Here is a 26,105-nt window from a genome sequence, read left to right on the forward strand (position 1 = left end):
TCTCATAGAAACATATATAATCCTGGTGGGACTGGACAGGCTAGATGTGGGAAGAATGTTCCTGATATTGGGGAAGTCCAGAACTAGGGATCACAGTCTAAGAATAAGGGGTAAGCCATTCAGGACTGAGATGAGGAAGAACTTCTTCACTCAGAGAGCTGTGAACCTGTGGGTTTCTCTATCACAGAAAGCTGTTGGGGTCAGTCCGTTAGATATATTCAAGAGGGAGCTGGATGTGGCCCTTGTGGATCGAGGGAGTATGGAAAGAAAGCGGGAGTAGGATACTGAAAGTGCATGATCATATTGAATGGTGGTGCAGGTTCGAAGGGCCGAAAGGCCTACTCCTGCACCTATTTTATATGTTTCTATGTTTCTTGACCAGCAGCCTGTATGTCAGTGTGCACAGAAATGTTAGGGTAATTGGACTTATTGCAAGTTATGGGCAGCAGACGTTTAGATGTCTTAGAGTTTATGGAAGATAGAATATGAGAAGCCAGCCAGTACTGTATTTTCTTTGATATTCATTTGTGGGATGTGGGTGTTGCTGCTTAGACAGCATTCATTGCCCATCCCTAGTTGCCCTTGAGAAGGTGGTGGTGACTGCCTTGAACCTCCACAGTACCGTTAGGGAGTTCCAGGATTTTGACCCAGCGATAGTGAAGGAATGGCTGATATATTTCCAAGTCAGGATGGTGAGTGACTTGGAGGAAAACTTGCAGGTGATGTTCCCATGGCATCTGCTGTCCTTGTCACAGTCACACAGCATGTCATTTGTGTCAGTTTGGTACTGTGGCAGGGGAAGAAATCTGATTTGAAGGGATTCAAACAAGGAGTTCCGAAAAAGGTGGGAACAGATTTGGGAGGCAACACATTAAAGAAATTGGGAGAGGAAAGGGAGGTTGAGATGTGGTGGTAGTTTGCAAGGACAATGTGGTTAAGAATTTTTTTGAGGAGAGAGTGATTGGCAGATTTAAAGAGAGGAACACCTGGAGAGAGAGAGAACAATGTCCTCCTCTCAATGTAATGTGTAAAACAATACTGTATTTTGTACTTCCAAAATCCCCTGCCTCGATATACAAACACTTTCAAGGCTTCTGCACAGTATGCAAAGCTATATTCACATTAGCTTGACACTACTTTGCATTCACAATCTCCCAAACATACAATGGAATATTTGAATCCATGGCTTGAAATCCATCGTTCGAAGCGTTTCCAGTTGGAGCTCCAAAAAATGAAATTACTTTTTCTGGGCTAATGTATCAAATCCTACTAAATCCGCCAGGACAATGGCAGTATTAACCAGAAAAGTTTCCAATTGTTATGTAACCGTGTGTGTGAGCAAATCCCCGCCTCCCACAACACATCACAGTATTAACCCTGCAAGCAAAGGTGCACTAGATGGTTAATTGCTATTAAGGGATAGGGGTTGTCTGTCATCGATCATTAGCATGCAGGCTTGTTTATTTACATTTTTCAATGCTGAAAGTTTGTGTTATTTGGCATTTTTTGATTAACCTGTTGTTACAAGAATATTACAGTAATTAAAAGAACAGAAATTGTGCCCATAAATATCCACTTGTTCACACCTCAGTATGTACTGAGGATTATTTAACAGAGTTCAGATGGGAGTGTATGTAAAGATTACTTAACAGTTCATAGTGCAGTATGTCAAGATTATTTAACAAATCAAAGATAGACTTGAAAGAGTTGCTTTATATACTACCTTCCATGACCACCTGATGTCTCAAAGTGCTTTACAGCTGATGAAGTATTTACAAAGTTCAGTCACTGTTGTAATGTAGGAAATATGGCCAATTTGCACATTGCAAACTCCCACAAAAAGTCCTTCAGTGCTACACTGGAATGTCAGCCTTCAAATTTGTGTTCAAGTTCTGGAATGGGACTTGAACCCACAATCTTCTGACTCAGAGGCGAGAGTGCTGCCCGCAGAACCATAGCTGACATAAATTCAGAGTGGAGTATATGTAGGGGTTGAATTCCATCCCAATTAATTTCTCCTCAGTTCCTTATTGGATGCATCAGTGACTATTTTATATTAATTGCACCTGGTTTTGAATACCCCCAGAAGTGGAAAGAGCATCTTTACGTCTATCCTATTAAACCCCTTCATAACGTTGATGACCTCATATAGAGAAAAGAAGCCCATGTTCAATTTTCCTGACCATTATAACCTCTTAGCTCTAATGTCTTATTTTAAAATCCTTTTTGCATCTTCTTCGTTGCTTCTATTTTTTGCAAAATGGAGGCTAAAACTGTGCATTCTATTATAAATGTGGTCATATTAAGGTTTTATGTAAGTTTGATATAACTTCTCTGCCTTTGGATTCTATTTTTCTAGAAATGTATTCCAGTGCTATGTTAGCAATTTTATGGCTTTGTTGAGCTGTGATGCTACTTACAACATGAATCTCTACCCTTTCATCACTTTGACCTTCTACCCCATTGGAGTATTATTTTTCAAGGAGCATTTGCCTTTCTTATTTCTCCTGTGACAATGTACCACCTTGCGTTTATCTATATTGAATCTAATTTTCCATTTAAACACCCATTCTGCAAGTTTGTTAATGTCTTCCTATATCTTGTTGCTGTCTTCCTCAACATTAGCTATGCCACCCAATTTGGTGTAATTTGCGAATTTGAATATAGTGCTTCTGATTCCTGAGTCCAAATCATTGACATCAATGGCAAACAGCAGTGGGCTCAGCACCATCCCTATAAAAGACCACTTCCCACCTTTTGCCAATCTGAGTCACTATCTTCATACCTGCTCTCTGCTTTTGGTTTTGTAGCCAGTTTGCTATCCCTCCTGTTACTTGTCCTCTAACTCCATATGTTCTGACCTTAAGTCAACCATGCTGTACCTTATTTTGAAAGTCCAGTTAGATAGTACCCTTGTCTATTCTTTGTTACTACTTCAAATAATTCAATAAGGTTGATCAAGCATGACCTTGCCTTTTGAAATTTGTGGTATTCCTTGTTGCATTTTCATTTTCAAGATGTTTTCCTATTAAATCTTTGTGTATAGGTGGCAATATCTTTCCTATCACCAACATTAAGCTAACTGGTCTGTTGTATCTAGGATTTGTTCCATCTCCCTTTTTGAATAAAGTAACATTCCCTGTCCACCATCCTCTGGCACTATTCTGTAAAATATATATCATATCTCTTCCCTAGCTTCTTTTTGTATGATTGCAATACAATTAGGGGCTTTATCCTTTTTTAAGTTTGTCTATTTTATCAATTATTTTCTTCCTTGCTATCTTAAATGTCTTTATTTTTGCCATTTCACTGTCATTATCTGTGAGTTTATCTTGTGCATCCCTTAATAACCATATCTCTATATCAACTGTTATTTTGCTATTGTGTCTCTGTGGAATACTTAGAATATTTATTTTCACATTTGATCATTTCATTCTGTGGCCCCTGTTGCCTGCCTTGTATTTTTGACACAGTTATCAGGTTTACAGTCGACTGCAGACAGAGGATGCTAGAAATATAAACCATTGGAATATGCCTAGTGTCCTGAGGTGAAACAGTTAAATGCAGTGACAAACTGGACAGGTCCCTCCCCCAGATAATGTTGTCAGATTCAGAGTCCCCTATAAATACTTCATTCTGTGCAATTAAATTTTGGGGGGAACGTTTGAGGAGTCCGGAGACAACTTCATCACTTTTTTATTTTCTGTTTTGTTTTAATAGTCTGCTCTTAGGAAGACCGGGAATGATGTGGGAGCTGAAATCTATCTCCTTTTGGAGGGCAGTCTTTGCAGAGTTTTTTGCCACAATGCTCTTCGTGTTTTTTGGACTGGGCTTCACCATGCGATGGTCTCCGGGCCCCATGAACGTGCTGCTGGTGTCTTTGGGTTTTGGCTTTGTCCTGGCTGCCCTGGTACAGGCGGTTGGACATGTCAGCGGGGCGCACCTCAACCCGGCCGTCACCTTCGCCTACCTGCTGGGGGCGCAGCTGAGCATATTCCGCTGTGTAATGTACATAGTAGCTCAGCTCCTGGGGGCAGTGGCGGGGGCAGCTGTGCTGTATGGGGTCACCCCTCCCTCGGTACGGGGCAACCTGGGGCTCAACACGGTAAATATGTTGGCAAACGTGTACTTATGAAGAAAAAGAAAGTTAAGCTATGAATCTGTGCAAACTAAAATATTAAAGTGGTAAGCCCTGGAAAATCAAAGTTCGAAGAGAGTAAACGAGGCGTTTAAAAATATAATGGGTGCAAAGAGTTTTAAAAGTATCGTTTATTGAAACTATGGGCTTGAGGATCTGAAATATCTTTGAGAATGGATTGAGGTAACATTAACGCATTGGATATAAGACACATTAATCGAAAATCTATACAATTAAATTGCTGTAAAAATTAAACATTATCTAACTAGCAACTTCATGTTTGACAGAAAGTACATTTGGAACGCTGTTCAAACGTTTTTTTGGAAGTAATAAATGCAGGGGTGTTTAAAATATATTTGACTTCAATAGGAAAATAAAGTATCATGGAGTAATATTCCCGCCAGCGTATTAGGAAGGAGGATGTAGGAATTAATGTAGTGACAGGAAAAATAACAGAGTGAACAAGCTCGGTAAACTGGCAAAAAACCTTTCAAAAACAATATTAACGTGAAGTGCCGCCGTTTACTGTTCATTTAAACGGGATTGTTACACTTTAAATAGATATTTGTTTAGTCTACTGTCAGTCAGAGCGATGCATGTATACAATTAATCTGTAAATACAGCATCTCTGCGGTTTAAACACTTTTGAAGGCGGAGAAGTCTTTTTAGGGAGAAAACGAGAATAAAAGCAAAATATTGAGGATGCTGGAAATGAAACAAAATGCTGAATAAACTCAGAAGGTCTGGCAGCAGCCGCGGAGAGAGAGAGACAAATGAACGTTTAGAGTCCAGTGTGACTCTGGAGAAGAGCTATCCTGACTCGAAACGTTAACTGCTTCTCTCTCCACAGAAGGGAGTTGTTGCTCTCGGGAACATTTTCAAGAAGCTTCCGAATTCTGAGTCAGTCTGAACTTTAGGATTTAAACATTCATCCAAAGTTAGAGCCCAGAGCAAGAAAATTAGCGCGGCTTGCCGCCATTGAGAGTTAAACGAAATAGCGTAAATCAATCATTCCAAATGATAAAAGTTTCCCTTTACCTGAAAACCTGTCAAACCACTGCAATAATTGCGTGACAGTCTCAAAAAGGCTGATTCCATATATCCTTGAGCAAGCAATTCCAAGTACACGTCATTTTTGAAATGTAGGAATATTTATCAACAGTTTTCATCTCTGGGGCTATGTATTTACAGTACTCAATTCAGCCATAATTTAAGATTAATTTTAAAAAATGCGGAACAAGAGGCCAGAATTTCTCTCGGTGGAGCTCCTTGGCTGGTCGATCCCGTTTAATTCAGTGAAGTTCATTGAGCCATGAAAATCCCAATGGTCAGATACTGGAAACATTAAGGTGAAATTGGAGAAAACGGGCCATGAGATTTAATGGGAGGGTTACGTCTTGTCTTTGGTTAGACTTCGGTTCCATTTACCGTTCTCGTTTGAATCTGTCAGTTTCGGTATGTATCAAGTTAGCCTTGCATTTAGCAAACTACATCAAAAACCTGGATTTGTGCCCTCCCCCACTTTGTTTCCATGAGCGGTGTCCACTTTGTAGAAAATGCAGTCCAACCCCAGGCTTTATCTCGGCTCCAATGTGACAAAGGGGAAATATGTGCCTAGTATTTAATGGGTTAACCCTTGCAGACCGATGCACGTTTTTCTTTTTACGAACTTATTTATGGAAATTAGAATCAGGAATCTTTCGTGATTTATTGCTTTACAGTGTAAACTGAATATCTGACCCGTCTTGAGACGTTAGCTGGTGTGAGTGGTTCTGAGATTAGCATTTATTCGATAAAGGCAGCCTTAAGTACTCCATCGATGAGATGTCAAACGATAGACCGTTTTCAGGAGGAAGTCTTTATTTCTGCTTCAATTCGTATGCACCATGTTTGAATCTGTTCACTTGTGGTTTGATTTGGAGTGTTGCTTATACCAGGCGCGGTTACATTACTGAGGAATGTTATTTCAAATAAAGGTCTTGTGGGTTAAATGTATCACTTTACAGCCCGGACTTTTAGAGGGTCTTCGAAATCGATCCAACGGTTTATCAAACTCTCGAGTTTGCTTGAGATATTGGAAAGTGTGAAAAGGGAGCACGCGGTGCTTTCCATGTTGTATACATTGGTTATCCTTGTAAATTGCTGGAAAATAAAGTTGGGGATCAAAACAAGAGACAAAAGCAAAGGTTCACTCAGCTGTAAATTCGTGTTAGTTCTGGCGATATAGCGGATTGAATTCAAAGCTCCCTATATAGTGTTCACGTTCGCATTGCGCGTTGGAGTGATCCTGGTGTGGCTCTGGGATCTGCCTGGGTTACAGTGGGGACCTTTAAAGTTTAGTGACATGGTCGCGATGAACAGATGCCAGTAGTTACAGGTAAGATTTTGTGCCTCTAAGGTAGACAGATATAAAACCTTACCGGTCGGCAGGATCTCTGAACACTCCAGTATCACTTCAGAGAGAAGACTCCAATCGTCCAGTCTGGTATCAAGTCTACAAAAAGATATTCGATATGTTGCCCAGGTTTGCAGCATGAATGTTATGGTTCGCTCAGTTGTGGGTATCGGAATAAATTGGGGAAAGCTCATGTTTCAAGCAGAACCACATTGTGTCCACCCTTTGCAGTGCTACAAAGCAAATGTAGTTGAATTCTCCCAGAATAAAGGCTGCAAAACCAATAGGGTCTCTGACAACATCTGGTTAAGGTAAACATCAAATTGTGCAAACAATCTGATCTTCAGAAATGAGAACTCCCCCGCAAACGCTAGTGTTATGTCTCCGTGTCCAGCATAGCCAACAGATCCAATGCTGCTATTTGAAGTTCTCCTTGTGATTCGATCAACATTACACCCTTAAACATTCAAGGAAGGAGGAGCGGCTCACTAACCTCACTGGCACTGGTGGAATCTTGCTGAATGCAAACTGGCACCAAAAACAAACTAAATGGTCACTGATTCATTCCTGTTTATGTGATGTTGATGTGCGCAAAAAACACCAAAGCGGCTTACTGGCCATATTGCTGTTCGTGGGATCTTGCTGTGCGCAAAGCAGACTTGAGTGGTCGTTGATCAGACTTTGTGGGATCTTGCTGTGCGCAAAGCAGACTAGATTGGTCGTTGATCAGACTTTGTGGGATCTTGCTGTGCGCAAAGCAGACGAGAGTGGTCGTTGATCAGACTGTGGGATCTTGCTGTGCGCAAAGCAGACTAGAGTGGTCGTTGATCGGACTGTTGGATCTTGCTGTGCGCAAAGCAGACTAGAGTGGTCGCTGATCAGACTATGGGATCTTGCTGTGCGCAAAGCAGACTAGAGTGGTCGATGATCGGACTGTTGGATCTTGCTGTGCGCAAAGCAGACTAGAGTGGTCGTTGATCGGACTGTTGGATCTTGCTGTGCGCAAAGCAGACTAGAGTGATCGCTGATCAGACTATGGGATCTTGCTGTGCGCAAAGCAGACTAGAGTGGTCGTTGATCAGACTATGGGATCTTGCTGTGCGCAAAGCAGACTAGAGTGGTCGTTGATCGGACTGTGGGATCTTGCTGTGCGCAAAGCAGACTAGAGTGGTCGTTAATCAGACTGTGGGATCTTACTGTGCGCAAAGCAGACTAGTGGTCGTTGATCAGACTGTGGGATCTTGTTGTGCGCAAACATCACTGAAACAGATCATAAATCTCGTCATTGTTTATGGGATCCTGCTGTGCGCAAAACACCAGAGCAGACCAGCCAGTCAGTGATCTCATGGCTGCTCCTGGGATCTTGCTGTGCGCAGAACGCCACTGAAACAAGCTAGCTGGTCATTGATCTAATTTCTGCTTATGGGAGCTTGCTGCGCGCCATACACCACCAAAGCAGTCCAGCTGCCTCAACTGATCTCATGGCTGCTCCTGGGATCTTGCTGTGCACAAAACGCCACTGAAAAACAGACGAGGTGACCATAGATTTCACTATTGGTTCTGGGATCTTGCTATGCGCAAAAGCCCAAAGCAATCGAGCTGATGGTTGGTCTCATTGTTAGTTTTGGGATCTTGCGCTGCACAAACCGCCGCCAAAACTGTGCAATTGGTCAGGACTTTGATTTCCGTTTGTTGAGTTTTATTGTGCGCTAATCACTGGTCTCATTGCAGTTTATGGGGTCTTGCTGTGCCGCCAAAATGAAATGCATTGGTCATTCATCATATTGTTTTTTAGGATTTTGATGTGTGCAAACTTGCTGCGGCTAAGTCTTCAGAGTACTTCATTGTACATGAAGCACTTTGAACGGTCTCTAAAAGACATAAGGCGCAAGATACAATGGTCTCTTTTAAAAGAAGCAGTCCAATTATATCAGGTGTTATCTTTCAGTGTTACCTTTCAGTAAGAAATATTCAAGACGCTTTCAGGATTTGATTTTGGTGTCCTAAGCTTTGAACATTTGGGGATTGAAAGTGTAAGTTGTAAACCTGTATATTGAGAGTCTTTCTTGGCTACCGGAAATAATGGGTGGAGCTTCTCGCCTTCCCCACTTCCCAGGATTCACATGGATATCCACTACCCTTCCATAGGCTACTGCCTAAGTTTCAGATGAGGAGATGCCGGCATTGGACTGGGGTAAACACAGTAAGAAGTTTAACAACACCAGGTTAAAGTCCAACAGGTGTGGGATAGAGGGAAAGTTGGCCGATTGGATAGGTAACTGGCTGTCTGATCGAAGACAGAGGGTGGTGGTGGATGGAAAATTTTCGGATTGGAGGCAGGTTGCTAGCGGAGTGCCACAGGGATCAGTGCTTGGTCCTCTGCTCTTTGTGATTTTTATTAATGACTTAGAGGAGGGGGCTGAAGGGTGGATCAGTAAATTTGCTGATGACACCAAGATTGGTGGAGTAGTGGATGAGGTGGAGGGCTGCAAAGAGACATAGATAGGATGCAAAGCTGGGCTGAAAAATGGCAAATGGAGTTTAACCCTGATAAATGTGAGGTGATTCATTTTGGTAGGACTAATTTAAATGTGGATTACAGGGTCAAAGGTAGGGTTCTGAAGACTGTGGAGGAACAGAGAGATATTGGGGTCCATATCCACAGATCTCTAAAGGTTGCCACTCAAGTGGATAGAGCTGTGAAGAAGGCCTATAGTGTGTTAGCTTTTATTAACAGGGGGTTGGAGTTTAAGAGCCGTGGGGTTCTGCTGCAACTGTACAGGACCTTGGTGAGACCACATTTGGAATATTGTGTGCAGTTCTGGTCACCTCACTATAAGAAGGATGTGGAAGCGCTGGAAAGAGTGCAGAGGAGATTTACCAGGATGCTGCCTGGTTTGGAGGGTAGGTCTTGTGAGGAAAGGTTGAGGGAGCTAGGGCTGTTCTCTCTGGAGCGGAGGAGGCTGAGGGGAGACTTAATAGAGGTTTATAAAATGATGAAGGGGATAGATAGAGTGAACGTTCAAAGACTATTTCCTCGGGTGGATGGAGCTATTACAAGGGGGCATAACTATAGGGTTCGTGGTGGGAGATACAGGAAGGATATCAGAGGTAGGTTCTTTACGCAGAGAGTGGTTGGGGTGTGGAATGGACTGCCTGCAGTGATAGTGGAGTCAGACACTTTAGGAACATTTAAGCGGTTATTGGATAGGCACATGGAGCACACCAGGATGATAGGGAGTGGGATAGCTTGATCTTGGTTTCAGATAAAGCTCAGCACAACATCGTGGGCCGAAGGGCCTGTTCTGTGCTGTACTGTTCTATGTTCTATGTTTATTTGGTAGCAAAAGCCACACAAGCTTTCGGAGCTCCAAGCCCCTTCTTCAGGTGAGTGGGAATTCTGTTCACAAACAGACACAGACTCAATTTACATGAATAATGGTTGGAATGCGAATTCTTACAGCTAATCAAGTCTTTATATGCCCTGTTTGTGAACAGAATTCCCACTCACCTGAAGGGGCTTGGAGCTCCGAAAGCTTGTGTGGCTTTTGCTACCAAATAAACCTGTTGGACTTTAACCTGGTGTTGTTAAACTTCTTACTAAGTTTCAGATAGCAGAGACACAGGCTGCTATTAGTCTTCCAACAACTGGATGCATTATTCACCCATAGTCTGGTGTGTCAACAGTCAAGACACAATCCAAAACAGCTAGGCAGAACTGGCACTAACCTGACATGGATTAATTGTACAATTGGCCATTAGACCAAGGACCGGCTGCAAAATCCATTCAGGCTCTACTGCATATTTTACCACTAGGATGTAAAGGGACCAAGGCATAATCCATCACTAGGACTTGCGCACCTTCCACAAGATCACTGAAAATTACTTGGAATCTATTTTCTTTCCCAAGGATCAAACACGCAGTTCAGCAGCAAGCTTGTAGGATCCCTACCAGATTTAATTACCATAAATAGGACAATTCTTAGAGATCTCCAAATTTGAAAAGTTCAAATAAAATAACAACATAAATACAATTTTGTTTTTACTTCCAGCAATAAGCTACAAATTCAAGTGTTACAAAAAATAATGTATTTTGCCCTTCTATGCAGACCAATTAATAGTTCTGGTAAAACATGGAAAATATGCGTTGCTTCTCAGTCTGCATGCTATCAGGTTGTGTTCAGATCAATGTCGTTTAAAATAAAGCAAATCTAAATATTTACGATTGAGCCTGCAATGTCCCATCTACCTGTTCTGGTGGTTGAAGTGGATGCTAAAGATTCCATGGCAATATTCAAAGAGCAGGGAGTTTCCCCACATCCTGTCCAAATTCTCCCTCAACCAACTCCACCCAGAGCAGATGAACTGATCATTCATCGCATTGTTGTTCGTGGGATCTTACTGTATGCATTTGCTTGTGCAATATGTCGCTGAACTTCAAGGTAGTTCATTGTATCAAAGTAATTTGAGATGTTTTTTGAGGTATAATAAAAGTGTGAGCCTTTATTTTCATATCTATTTTGATCACTTTGGATTTCCAATTCAACTTGCCACTGATTCCTGCAGCAACACATTTGTTAGAATAAAGTGTCTTAATGAGGGGGTAACAAAACATCAGGCATCTCAGGTGTATCCCTCAGCCAAGAAAACAGAATGTGTCAAAATGGGGTGGGTCTCCTGTCGAAATGAGATAACATTGCTGCATGACATACAATAGACAGAAATGTTACTGTTTATATGCTGCAACATAGAGTGCATATGCAAAGAGAGAACTATATATGCCTTACTAATTAATCTTTGACCATCTGGTTTTTACAAACAATAATAAGTGTTTATGGTTCAATTTTCTATTCTTAAAATGTTACATATTGTAGAATGCACAATAGAATGAGGAATGGGCAAATTGTAATGGAGAATAATTAGTCATAATGGACCTTTGATATCAATTGCAAGAAAATGTGATTTTTTAATCATGATTAGACATCAATGCAACCTTTCCTCGAAAATATTTTGTTGCAACTATATGGGTAAATGGAAATTAGGAAGTGGCTAGGATTTCACAGAGGACAGATATGGAAAAAAGTTAAGCATAAAAGTTCTTAGATATTTGGCAAAATCTCATTGTGATTGTGATTTAATTCTAGGATATTATAAGTCTCCTACATGCTGAAGAAAACCCTAGTTTATTATGTAACATATTATTCCAGTGTTAAGTTCACAGGCATAGATTTTTCTTGACAGTTGTGGAAGGAGATCATAATCCAACTCTTCATGACGGGAGGTAGGTTAAAGCATTGTTTTTTAATTATTTAACTTTTCCCCCCCAAAATAAGGCTTTCTTCTCCCTGAAATCATGACCCATTGCAGTTTTAGCTGCAAGGATCTTATATGAAAGAAGTTTGGGGCAGTTTCAATCCAGTTCCACAACTCTAAACTACACCTCGTTTAGCACAAGTTGCCATTCTCACTCAGAGGCCGTGCAAAGGTAGCGTATGGAAAACATTTTTAAAAATTACAATTGGTGTATTACATGGTGCTCTTCTGAGCTTGAAGGTTAATACTATTAGGGCAAAGTAGAGAGAGCTTTGGTTTCACCCAGATGTTTGACGCTAACACTCGTTTTAAAAGTGGAACAGTTCCATTCTCTATCCAGCACCAACATCCCTCAACTTGATAAACACTAAAATTCAAAGTAAATTCTCAGCCCGATAGACAGACTTGTTTAGTAGTGATTTGATTCACAGAGGGGTGGGAATGAGATGTTATGGAGATTGGTGTAAAGAAAACTGAGTGAGCTCAATTCAAGTGGTCAGAATATACTCAATTTATTTTAGTAATTTTAAAAAATTTGTTCTTGGGATGTGGGCTTCGCTGGCTAGGCTAGCATTTATTGTCCATCCCTAATAACCCCTTGAGAAGGTAGTGGTGAGCTGCCTCCTTAACTGCTGTTTTCCATACACTACCTTTGCATAGTCTGAGTGAGAATGGCAACTTGTGCTAAACTAGGTACAGAGTTGTGGAACTGGATTGAAACTGCCCTAAACTTCTTTCATATAGGATCCTTGCGGCTAAAACTGCAGAAACACCCACAGTGCTGTTAGGAAGGGAATTCCAGGACACAGCAACAGTGACGGAACGGCGATATAGCTCCAAGTCAGGTGGAGGGGTGGCGGTGTTTCCATGCATCTGTTGCCCTTGTGCTTCTAGACGGTAGAGGTCGGGGGTTTGGAAGGTGCTGTCGAAGGATCTTTGGTGAGTTCCTGCAGTACATTGATTCTTAATGAGTTAGATCTAGCAATGGTTGGTCACCAAGTCACTTTTCTAAAGTTTGTACTCCTTTCTGCCATGTAGCATCCACTAAATGTTAAAATACCTATGGTTAAGATGGATTTCAAACTCGAGAATGAGCTCGTCCTAGGTACAGAAGGGAAGAGGGAACTGTAGAATTTTGTGGGCCTGTGTGGTTCATTGATTTTGTCAGCAGGCAAACATATTCTAAGACGTGCATAAATATTTCCCTCCCAATTTATTTCTGGTCTATTATGATTTTCCATTTCTCTTTATTCTTTAGCTGCATGCTGGAGTGGGTCTTGGCCAGGGTACAGCTGTGGAGATATTCCTTACTCTTCAGTTCGTTCTCTGTATTTTTGCCACAACTGACATCCGCAGGAATGGATTCATGGGCTCAGCAGCTATCATCATTGGTTTTTCTCTCACTGTGGGTCACTTCTTTGGGGTAAGTCTACAAATTTCTACCTCAACTTTATCAAAAGGACTAGATTTTAAAATAAAGTACAGAGTCAACACTGGGCTAAAAGGTAATGAGCAGTCTCCTAACATCATGCTTGGTGCAGCACTGAGCTATACAGACCAAAAGGATACCCAGTGTGTATGGAGTTAGCCCTTCTTGGCCAGGGCACAACTGAGGTGCTAAAATTGGCCATCAGAACTGCCACTCAACCCTGGACTAGGAAGGGGAAATAAATTACACAGGGCTTATTGCCCTGGATCACTGTTTAGCAACTCATGCTGCAAAGTACACAAGTATGAACAAAGACAAGTATCACACCCAGTTGGTCATTCTACTCGTGTCAGCGTCTTTGGGGCAAATTTGATTGATTTTTACTGTGTCAATCCAAATCCTGATTCTGTTATGTTGCAAGTTCTGCCCATTATTGTACGCCAGACAGATAAATAAACTTGGGAGAAGTTATGACAGAATGGACAGCTGCCAAAAAGTCAAATCTACTGAAAGAATCAGGTTTGATTGGCAGATGGACTTTTCTCCTTTCATACTTGCTCAGCACTGACTGAAATCAAAATGGGAATTAAACTTGATTGTCAAGCGATGCTGAGCTGTAATTAGCACCACAGAATCAAGAGGGTAGAATGAGGCCATTCAGCCCATAGAGTTTGCAATGGCTCTCTGAAAGAACATTGTACTGAGTCCCACTCCCCTGTCTTATCCCTGAAACCTTTGCACATTCTTTCTTTTCAGATAGCAATCCAATTCCCTTCTGAATACCTCGATCGAACCTGCCTCCACCACCCTCTCAGGAAGTTTGTTCCAGACTCCAATCACCCTCTGGGTGAAATACATTTTCCTCACATCACTTTTATTCCTTTTGCCAATGATTTTGAATCTGTGCTCCCAGTTTTGAACAGTTTCTCACCATTTCACTGTCCATCCCCCTCAGGATCTTGAATACCTCTGTCAAGTTTCCTCTCAATCTTCTTTTCTCCAAGGAAAACAGTTCCAATCTATCCTCAATCTATCTATCCCTCAATCAATCTATCCCTGGGATCATTCTTGTGAATCTCCTCTGTACTCTCTGCAATGCCTACACATCCTCCCTCAAGCAAGGCACCCACACCTGGATGCAGTCCTCCAGATGAGTGTGTAATACAAGTTCAACATGACCTCCTTACTCTTGTACTTAATGTCCCTATTAATCAATCCCAGATACTATACGTTTTACTAGCTGCTCTCTCAACATACCCAACCATCTCTAATGACTTGTATAACCACTTCCAAATTGATTAACAAGTATTTTTATTTGAAATTATTTCTGACGGGAATAATACCAGCCTATCTTCTGTTTTCTTCAGCTGTATTACACAGGATGTGGAATGAATCCAGCCCGATCCTTTGCACCAGCCGTGCTTACTAGAAACTTTGGAAATCACTGGGTAAGAACAAATTGAATTCAGCTAACATACTGTGGGCGGCTGAACAAATGTGAGACTGTTATAAAATGCAACAAAACTGCTTGAATCACCAGCCAGTTAACCAGAACACACCAAGTTAGGAACCATGGGGATCTTGTACCCCAAGAACCTTTCAGGAGTAAATTACTCTTCACGCTAACCTATGACCCAGAGTTCCTCAAATACAGCTCAAAGATTTTGATTTATTACAATGAGGACGAGGGTAGTTATTTTATGCAGTTGTGTCCTAATATGCAACTGATTTTGTGCTCAGTTGTGAAGCTCTTTAAAAACTCACATTTAACTACTGCAGTTTAGAGAATGCAGCCAATCAGAAATTTCAAAAGTTCTAAGTCTCGATAAACTAGATAGCAATCCATCTAAATAAAGTCTACTCTTTAGTGGGGCGGCACATGGCACAGTGGTTAGCACTACTGCCTCACAGCGCCAGGGACCTGGGTTTGATTCCTGGCTTGGGCTGTCTGTGTGGAGTTTGCACGTTCTCCCTGTATCTGTGTGGGTTTCCTCCGGGTGCTCCGGTTTCCTCCCACACTCCAAAGATGTGCGGGTTAGGTGGATTGGCCATGCTAAATCGGCCCTTGGTGTCAGGGGACTAGCTAGGGTAAACGCATGGGGTTAAGGGGATAGGGCCTGGGTGGAATTGTGGTCGATGCAGACTTGATGGGCCAAATGGCCTCCTTCTGCACTGTAGGTTCTATGAAATGTCTATAAATGTCTTTAAGCATACTCTCAATTCTCAAGTAACCTGAAAGACAAATTTAAAAGGCTTAATGGTCTCCTCCTGGGCTTTAAACTTCTAAAGAGGAATTTATGTTTTAACTGAAAAAAAGCAAAATTCTCCATAATTCAGCGTAAATTGTCATTAAGTTAGCAATCTCATTTAGAGAATTCATAAAGATACAAAAGTCTGAGGTCACGTACCAACCGACTCAAGAACAGCTTCTTCCCTGCTGCCATCAGACTTTTGAATAGACCTACATCATATTAAGTTGATCTTTCTCTACACCCTAGCTATGACTGCAACACTACATTCTGCACCCTCTTTTCCTTCTCTATGTATGGTATGCTTTGTCTGTATAGCATGCAAGAAACAATACTTTTCACTATGTTAATATATGTGACAATAATAAATCAAATCAAAGAAGCCTGTCATGATGAATGAAAAATCTCACTAGACCACTAAAGGGGTCTAGTAGAAGGTAACCTTCTTTATTAACGTTAAAAAAAAAGTTCTAAAGCAGTGGAAAGGGTAGATGTTATTGTAGAGACTGCACTTGGAAAGCAAGCAGAAATTGGGGAAAATCTTACTTAAGCTGGATGAGGGAAGGAACAAAGGACTGACCTGATTTTCACAGCCACTTCTTTTCAATGTTCTACCAAATTGATGCAGTTACACAGTGCTGTACCATGCCAAACCTGTGTAAAATATACTTAAAATGTTCAAATCAGGATGGCTACTGAACCATCAGATCATTAAGTTCTTATGGTTTCAGTCAAGTTAGCTGATTGCAGCCAGAACATTAAGTATCCTCAAACTATGATGAAAAAAAAATTAAACCAGATATTTCTGTGAATCATGAGGAGTGACCCTTGCATTACCGCCTCGTCCGCCCCAGAATCGGGTCGGGCGTTGCTCGCAAAACGGCATTCTCCGTTGGCCTCAGGCGGGATCTTACGAGTCTCGGGTGGGCGAGGCGGTAAAATTCCGGCAGTGCACAGGATTTGACTTGTCTGTAAATGCTTCCATAGTATAATAGCCTGGTACCTTCATTGTCTACATTTACACACAAAAATAGCCACTTGGGAGAGTTAGTCATAAGCTTTATGAAAATAAAAGATGGAGAGAAAGACCTCAATTCAAATGAGATAATATTAGTCATGACTCAATGTTGTTCTTATTTCTTTATTTTTGCAGGTGTTCTGGGTAGGTCCTCTGATAGGAGGTGCTATAGCAGCACTACTGTACGATTTTATCCTCTTCCCCAGGATGAGAGGTCTCTCAGAGAGACTGGCTATTCTTAAAGGAGCTCATCCCCCAGAAGCTGAAGGACAACAAGAACCTAGGAGCGATCCCATCGAACTCAAAACACAAGCCTTATAAATAGTTTTTAAGAAAGGAGTTTACAACACAAGAACTATCCTATCACCAAGTGACATTGTGAAATTTACTCTGTTGTTACTGAAGGTGTGCTTGAAAGAATATGAATGCTGTTAATGTCCCTGAGCAGTGAATTATAGATCAGAGGCTATATCTACAATTGCTGTACAGACAGGAAGGTATCTGGGGGAAAAAAAAAGCAAATGAAGATTAATTACTCCAATTTGTTCCTAGGATTCTTCAAATTCAGGGGTTTGAATGTAATAATCCACTCATTAATTGGCCAAAAAAAATCCTATTTCGAAATGGGTTCTCAGCATGAGCTTATTTGACTATGCTTTACAACAGTTACATTAAATTTATAACCTGCTTTTTAAAATTGTTTGTTAATTATAGAATCATATGCTTGAAATATCATCTAATGGGTTGTTTTGGTTGAAAAAGAACATTGGTAATTTTTTTTTAAGTCTTGAAGTTCATGAAAAAAAAATGTAAGCAAGTTTAATATTGGTGAAGACCAGCAGTAAGAGTCAGATATAGCTGGTTAAATCTACCATTTGGAAGTAGAATGGATTTTTATGGAAATTCTTTTAACTTGCTTTTTTAAAATGCCCCCCCCCCCCACCCCCACCCAATTCCCCAACATGAACAGGATGCTTACTTTGAAAAAATATTGGTTAAGGAAAAATGCAAAAGAGCAAAGTCACCATGTTGGGGAATTTTGCTAATAAACCTATTTCTTGAATTGTTTTTCTTCCTGGCAAATAGATCATATTACAGCCAGTGCTTTGTCACTCGCAGCACAATTTCAGCCCCTTCCCTACCATGGCAAATATATAAGCTTCTGAAATATTTTTTCAAATATTCCAAATCCAAAATGTAACGGCACCCTCACAAAATATTTACAGATCAGAACAACATAACTCCTTTACCATTATAAAAAGGCAGCAAAATTACTGTGCAACTTGGATGATAATCTTTCAGTAGATGAAAAGTTGTATGTACAACAGTCTGATATTATTATTCTATTGTTACTTTTGCAAATCAAAAAAAAATGCACCACTAAGAACTTCAGTAATTTATTTTAAAATCTCAGATTGGATTTGCTAATTATTTTGCCTTGCCCCAGCATTAGCTGATTTTGAACAATGTTCCCTCAGTTTTGGTATCATGTGCCCATTAGGCTTGAGAGTCGTGAGGATCTGAAATTTGAATATGGATTTCTCAATGAAAGAAGAGTCATTTTTATGGCATGGGTGCCAGCGCTTTTCGTTCTGCTGTGCTTGTTGCTGCACTCACCTGAAAATGGGTAAATTGTTGTCTGAACCAATCTAAATTTGGAACCGACCAAGGCTGGTCGCATCACATTCAAAACCCTCACAACTCTCAGTAAGTTAGCAAAATTCGACATAAATCAGATGAAAAATAAACAGACAAAAGGAAACAAATACATCATTTTACAGCCCCTTCATTTTGGACAAAACACAATTATGAATATTTATAGCTAGGGATGAGCATTTACGCCTTTAGATTTGCAGGGCTGAAGCCAAATGTCTGATGGTTTTAGATGATTCAGAAACCAGAGTTTCACAAGTTCAGAGCAAGTTCTGAATGGTCATAATCATTTGTAAAACTCTTAAGTATATGAATTAATAATGCCACACAATCCATCATTAAAAACTTAGTGTAAACAAAGTTTCATCAAATCCGCTAACAAATCCTTTACTACTTATTTGTAGGGTTGTTTGAATTGTCAATTTAATGCTTGGTATAGCAAGAAACATAACTGTAGTCCATTGGGGTGGGGGGGGGGGGGGGGCAGCAGCAACAACAGCACCTCAACATCCTCTGTGTATTCAAGCCCAAACAAGTGGACAACACTGCAAAAAAAAGTATCTACTTTTTTCCCCCTTGTTGTTGGCCTATTTTTTAAGCCCCAGACTAAAACCCAACATGTTTTGAAAATTAAGTAATCACAACACCAGCATTATTGGGAGTGCAGGCTTTTTAGTGGCGGAGCATCGGACTCCCAACCCCAAGAGTTGCAACTTCAAATTCCACTTTAACATACAAACTCATCTGTCCTCAATGGGTAAGTTCTGTCACTTCTTGCTGAAGCTGCTAGTTGAGACCCGTGAAGGATGTGCAAATATATTGCATGGTGGAGGAAGGGATGAATACTTCTACCTCACAAAGTGCACCTCCCATTAGCCAATCACTGGGACAGCACTGATGGCACCCATGAAGTCGCCCAAACCGTTCTAACCTCTTGGGTGAAGTAAAAAGCAGCAGCAGAAGGAAGTAGGGAGAGGAAAGAAATAAATATATTAAAATAGATCTGATTAGCGTCCAAATTTACACTCCACATTACTTTGTACTATACCTAATAGAGTAAATTCCACTGATAAACCTTTGCCATTTTGTTCCTTATCATGAATTCCTTGGGCTGGAGTGAATGCTAACTGGGAAACAAAAGTGATCAGGGGAATATTTAAAGAAAGTTTAGAGCTAGAGTTGATCAGCATTACTATAAACGGTTTTATCTGTAACATACCTCTGGGTTTCCACATGTGGATTTCTTACAAGCTGTGTGAGATTTGTGCTTTGTGGTGAGGCTCTAGGAAGTTGCTTTTAGAAGGACGAATACTGCCCTCATTCATTTTAGAATAAATATTTCTTCCCCCCCTGCACCACTCATTCCACCGCCCCCACCCCCCCCCCCCCAACCACACACCACCTCCCCAAAATCCTAGTCACTTGAAATAAAACATCAATTTAAACACTGCCACTGTTACTAGGATTAGTTCTTGTATTCATGGGTAAACAGTTTGGACTTTTCTTGCCCCTTTGAGAGCAACTCCTTGCGTGTAAACACTTTGGTCTTTTCAACCTAACTTTTTTGAATTGGGAGTGATGCTACAGTTAACAGTGCATTTTTGTGGTATCATCATTAAGGCAATATCTTTTGAATGAGTACATTTTGAAAAGTGGCACAGCGGTATTCTAATGAAAGTTTACATGAATTCTAATTACATTTGTTGAAGTCATAGCAGATCAAATGGAGGTATATTTAAAATGGCAAGTGAAATAAAACTCTTTGCTCAAAGTACTCGAGATGCAATTAGGGATCCAGGATGCCTCCTAACCTCAATTTGCACTGAATTGACAATGCTTTAACCATCTAAGTGAGTCATTCATTTGAATTTCCTTAAATTGCTCAATGTTTAAACTTCCTTTTTCAGTCTTTGCAGATTGCTTTAGAAAGGAATGTATCTTGTTCAAAGGCACCATCACTGGAGGTGTTTCAATATGGCACACTTATTAAAAACCTGCAGCTTTAACTCTTCAATATGGCCTGTCCATTAAAAATAAATCATATGTGGACCAATTATGACTTAAGCTGTTCAAATATCCCACTACAATAATTCATTTTCTCATCTTCTCGAGTAGGATGTCAAAGGAGTGAGAAGTCTATGAAAAATATTAAACAGACTATACAGATTTGCTGAAATTCTCATGAGCTATGTACGAAAGGTGGTTAATGAGATGCTGCTATAGAATTTCCTCATCCAACCCAGTACTTGGAAAAGAATTTGGCAGTTAATTCGATTGTGTTGCCTGTTGTGAATGTGGAGCATTATTAAATTCAAGCCCAAGTTAAATTTATAGTATGGGATTTTTTGAGTCTTATTTTACTCTTTTGTCTGCTTTTAAAAACAAACCTGCTCACAGACACTTGCTCTTACCCATTATTGCTAAAGTCACCAAATTGGATTTCTTTCTACAAGTTACAGAAACACACTACCAACTCTAAGCACCACACAATTATGTATGTACCAGGCTTTACAATCTATATTACTTTGTGTATATTTTTAGTTGTTACTAGACAAATGTAAAGGTTCAACCTGCCTTCATGTTTACCAGTGTTTGTAACTTGTAGACATCAGCAAAAAGAAAGGAAAAAATAAATCCTACACAACTTGAATTGTGGCATTTTTCCTTTTGAGCCAAGTGGACCACCAGTGAAGTGACTTATATTTGACCCACTTCAGGTACCAACCCCAAATTAGATTGAGGAAGTCCAAAGTCTACACTGGCTTTTGCCAAAAATCAAAAAGGGAAAAAAAAAGATTTGCATCAAATCCTCAATAACGGATTTATATTTTATTCCTTCTACCTCTCCCTCCTCTTACCCACTCTCCACAATTTCCCAGCCTATAGGGTCAGTAAGCAGGTGACCTGCTGCAATTTGTGCATCTTGTCTTGCAACCAACTACTAGAATCTGGGATAACTTCTCAGCTTTCTCTCTCTGTCAAGACATTCTTCAAGAAAATATAATCAAGATCCAGTCTCCAACCACTGCAATTCACTGAGGAATTACACTAACCCCTGGCTCCACTCACAGCTAAAACATCTTTCAGTGGTACTAGGTATTGTCCTTTTATCTCGAGTATCTTGATTTACATCTATTTTGAAGGGATTCATATCAATTTTCTAGTTTGGAATGGAGGGAAACAATCGTGAGGGAAACAAATCTGGCCAGTATCAATCCTAGTAAGCACGAGCCCAAAGATGCTTAGACTGCTGCACAAGTAAGCAGACCTGGTGCTGGAAATAAAAATGTGACACTCACACAGTAGAGCTTGTGTTTATGAGATTGGGAATGGAAGCACATTGTAAAGGGGCCATTCCCCTGCATCTTTCCTATGCTTTACTGGAGTGTAAATGACCAAGATATAGCAACTTAGCCAATGTACTGCCACCCTGAAACCAGCTACTAGCAAGTGTAGGACACTCTATTGCAGGGGTCTCCAAATTACGGCCCGCGGGCCACATCCGGCCTGCAGCCAGTGGGGCGGGACGGGATTCCCGCTGCCGAAAACACTCCCACGTCCGGAACCCCGCCGCTGACTCAGGATCCGGACGCAGGGATGGAAGCCACAAACCGGACATTTTCTGCCGCTCCGCGCGATGTCTGATGGACCCATGGGAATCCCCGCCCTCTTTACCGGCCTATTGTCCAATCAGAGCTGCCGTCCTGTGACTGACAGTTCATTAAACGAATCAGCAATTGAGACATCTGTTATCCAATTGCCGCTCTGCATTGACTGAGTGACAGCTGCTTTATCCAATCCGTAAGCTCCATCTGTCCGAAATGAGCGAGAACAATGACAATGATGGCGGCAATTCAGACCAATTCAGTTATGGAAGGAAAAAAGAAAAGTGGACAGTGAGTGCCGCCTGTTTAATGAAGAATGGGGTGTAAAGTACTTCTTTGTACAAGCAGGTGATAAAGCCTTGTGTGTCATATGCAATGAAACTGTTGCAGTTTTGAAGGAGTACAATGTACGTCGGCACTATGAGACCAAACATGAACCAGGTTATTCCCAATTCACAGGAACACAGCGTTCGGAAAAATTTGAATCAATACAACGCAGGTTGCTTTCCCAACAAGCTTTTTTTACGCAGAAGATAACTGAAAATGAAGCTTTAACCAGAGCCAGTTACAAACTAGCTGATGTGTTGGCTAAAAGAGGAAAGCCATTCACCGATGGAGATCTCATCAAAGAGTGTATAATGGAAGCAGTGGAAGAGTTATGCCCAGAAAAAGCAAATCTGTTCAAAATCATCAGTCTTGCGCCAAATACTGTTGCTCATAGAATTGAGGATATAGGAAGCAATATATTTCATCAAATTGCAGACAAAGCAAGAAATTTTCAGTTGCATTCTCTCGCACTTGATGTGTGTGACACATCACAACTCCTAGTATTCATCCGTGGCATCAACAGTGAATTTAATGTGACACAAGAATTAGCATCAGTGCATAGCATGCACAGCACAGTAACTGGAGAAGACATCTTCAAAGAATTGCAAAAAACTGTGTTAGAATATAACCTGGAGTGGAATAAACTGCAATGCATGACAATTGATGGAGGAAAGAACATGTCTAGGGTGAAGAAAGGTTTGGTTGGACAAATCACAAAAGCTTGTGAGGTTGGTGGATTCTCAAAGCCCATGTTTCTGCATTGCATTATCCATCAACAAGTATTGTGCGGAAAATATGTGGATATGTCTTGCGTTCTGAAAGCTGTTGTTTCAACAGCGAATTTCATTCGATCTCATGGGCTTAATCATCGCCAGTTTTGTGATTTTCTGAAAGAAACTGATTCTGAGTTTGGTGACTTGCCTTATTATACAGCAGTTCGATGGCTTAGTTGTGGAAAGGTTCTATCACGGTTCTTTCAGCTCAGAGGGGAAATTGATTCCTTTCTCACAGAGAAGAATCGACCCAAACCACTTTTATCAAACACTGACTGGCTTTGGAAATTGGCATTTTTTGCAGACGTGACGGGCCATGTGAATCAATTAAATCTGAAGTTGCAAGGTGAAACAAATTTGATTTGTGATCTATTCGCGCATGTCAAGGCATTCAGGGCAAAACTGATGCTATTTCAAGGACAGCTGAAAGTTCATAACTTGGTTCATTTTCCATGTTGTGAAAAATTTCATGAAGAAAGTGAAGCAGAATTTCCTTCTTCATTTGCAACAGAAATCATTAAGGACTTGCAAAAACAAAGAACAATACAGCACAGGAACAGGCCCTTCGGCCCTCCAAGCCTGCGCCGCTCCCTGGTCCAAACTAGACCATTCTTCTGTATCCCTCCATTCCCACTCCGTTCATATAGCTGTCTAGATAAGTCTTAAACGTTCCCAGTGTGTCCGCCTCCACCACCTTGCCTGGCAGCGCATTCCAGGCCCCCACCACCCTCTGTGTAAAATATGTCCGTCTGATATCCGTGTTAAACCTCCCCCCCTTCACCTTGAACCTATGACCCCTCGTGAACGTCACCACCGACCTGGGGAAAAGCTTCCCACCGTTCACCCTATCTATGCCTTTCATAATTTTATACACCTCTATTAAGTCTCCCCTCATCCTCCGTCTTTCCAGGGAGAACAACCCCAGTTTACCCAATCTCTCCTCATAACTAAGCCCCTCCATACCAGGCAACATCCTGGTAAACCTCCTCTGTACTCTCTCCAAAGCCTCCACGTCCTTCTGGTAGTGTGGCGACCAGAACTGGACGCAGTATTCCAGATGCGGCCGAACCAACGTTCTATACATCTGCAACATCAGACCCCAACTTTTATACTCTATGCCCCGTCCTATAAAGGCAAGCATGTCATATGCCTTCTTCACCATCTTCTCCACCTGTGACGTCACTTTCAAGGATCTGTGGACTTGCACACCCAGGTCCCTCTGCGTATCTACACCCTTTATGGTTCTGCCATTTATCATATAGCTCCTCCCTACATTATTTCTACCAAAATGCATCACTTCGCATTTATCAGGATTGAACTCCATCTGCCATTTCTTTGCCCAAATTTCCAGCCTATCTATATCCTTCTGTAGCTTCTGACAATGCTCCTCACTATCTGCAAGTCCTGCCAATTTTGTGTCGTCCGCAAACTTACTGATCACCCCAGTTACACCTTCTTCCAGATCATTTATATAAATCACAAACAGCAGAGGTCCCATTACAGAGCCCTGCGGAACACCACTAGTCACAGGCCTCCAGCCGGAAAAAGACCCTTCCACTACCACCCTCTTTGTCTTCTGTGACCAAGCCAGTTCTCCACCCATCTAGCCACCTCCCCCTTTATCCCATGAGATCCAACCTTTTTCACCAGCCGACCATGAGGGACTTTGTCAAACGCTTTACTAAAGTCCATATAGACGACATCCACGGCCCTTCCCTCGTCAACCATTTTGGTCACTTCTTCAAAAAACTCCACCAGGTTAGTGAGGCATGACCTCCCTCTCACAAAACCATGCTGACTATCGTTAATGAGTTTATTCCTTTCTAAATGCGCATACATCCTATCTCTAAGAATCTTCTCCAACAACTTCCCCACCACGGACGTCAAGCTCACCGACCTATAATTACCCGGGTTATCCTTCCTACCCTTCTTAAATAACGGGACCACATTAGCTATCCTCCAATCCTCTGGGACCTCACCTGCGTCCAGTGACGAGACAAAGATTTGCGTCAGAGGCCCAGCGATTTCATCTCTCGTCTCCCTGAGCAGCCTTGGATAGATTCCATCAGGCCCTGGGGATTTGTCAGTCTTTAAATTCTCTAATAAACCTAACACTTCCTCCTTTGTAATGGAGATTTTCTCCAACGGTTCAACACTCCCCTCCGAGACACTCCCAGTCAACACATCCCTCTCCTTTGTGAATACCGACGCAAAGTATTCATTTAGGATCTCCCCTACTTCTTTGGGCTCCAAGCATAATTCCCCACTTTTGTCCCTGAGAGGTCCGATTTTTTCCCTGACAACCCTTTTGTTCCTAACGTATGAATAAAATGCCTTGGGATTCTCCTTAATCCTGTCTGCCAAGAACATTTTGTGACCCCTTTTTGCTCTTCTAATTCCCCGTTTGAGTTCTTTCCTACTTTCTTTGTACTCCTCCAGAGCTCCCTCCGTTTTTAGCTGCCTGGACCTACCATACGCCTCTCTTTTCTTTTTGACCAGTACCTCAATTTCCCTGGTTATCCACGGTTCTCGAATCCTACCCTTCCTATCCTTTTTAACAGGCACATGCCTGTCCTGTAGCCCTAACAACTGTTCCTTAAAAGACTCCCACATGCCAGATGTGGATTTACCCTCAAACAGCCTCTCCCAATCAAGAGCTGCCAATTTCTGCCTAATCCCACTAAAGTTAGCCTTCCCCCCAATCCAACACCTTACCCTTGGGACACCACTCATCCTTCTCCATCACTATCCTAAAGCTAACAGAATTGTGGTCACTATTTGCCACATGTTCCCCTACCGAAACTTTGAAGACCTGACCGGGCTCATTCCCCAGTACGAGGTCCAGTATAGCCCCCTCTCGAGTCGGGCTATCTACATATTGTTCCAAAGAACCCTCCTGTACGCATTTTACAAATTCCTCCCCATTCAGAGTCCCTGCTCTCAGCGATTTCCAGTCTATACCAGGGAAATTGAAGTCTCCCACTACAACAACCCTATTTTTCCTGCACCTATCCAGTATCTCCTGACATATCCGTTCTTCCACTTCCCTTGGGCTGTTGGGGGGCCTGTAGTACACCCCCAACATAGTGACTGCGCCCTTCCTGTTTCTAAGCTCCACCCAGTCCCACAATTTCAGGAACGATTTTCTGATCTTGATGGAAACACAGATGAAATAAAGCTGTTTCAAAATCCATTAGGCTGCAAT

General features: G+C 41.5%; 2 protein-coding genes across 2 annotated transcripts in view; one reads left to right on the plus strand and one right to left on the minus strand.

Annotated features, from left to right (window-relative positions):
• The first annotated feature begins 3,742 nt into the window (after positions 1-3,742).
• On the plus strand, positions 3,743-16,863 carry LOC144481965 (lens fiber major intrinsic protein-like). The gene is made up of 4 exons (XM_078201170.1): positions 3,743-4,105; positions 13,105-13,269; positions 14,643-14,723; positions 16,678-16,863. The coding sequence occupies exons 1-4, from the start codon at positions 3,743-3,745 to the stop codon at positions 16,861-16,863; spliced, it is 795 nt and encodes a 264-aa protein (XP_078057296.1).
• Positions 4,259-26,105, minus strand: part of zc3h10 (zinc finger CCCH-type containing 10) — a 39,504-nt gene continuing 17,657 nt past the window's right edge. Inside the window, exons 2-3 of the transcript XR_013495816.1 lie at positions 6,559-6,632; positions 4,259-6,280 (exon numbers count right to left, since the gene is read on the minus strand). The gene's annotated coding sequence lies outside the window, so the exon portion shown is untranslated. The remainder of the gene's footprint in view (positions 6,281-6,558; positions 6,633-26,105) is intronic.

The sequence above is a fragment of the Mustelus asterias genome, chromosome X (genome assembly GCF_964213995.1).
Source record: "Mustelus asterias chromosome X, sMusAst1.hap1.1, whole genome shotgun sequence".
NCBI lineage: Eukaryota > Metazoa > Chordata > Chondrichthyes > Carcharhiniformes > Triakidae > Mustelus > Mustelus asterias.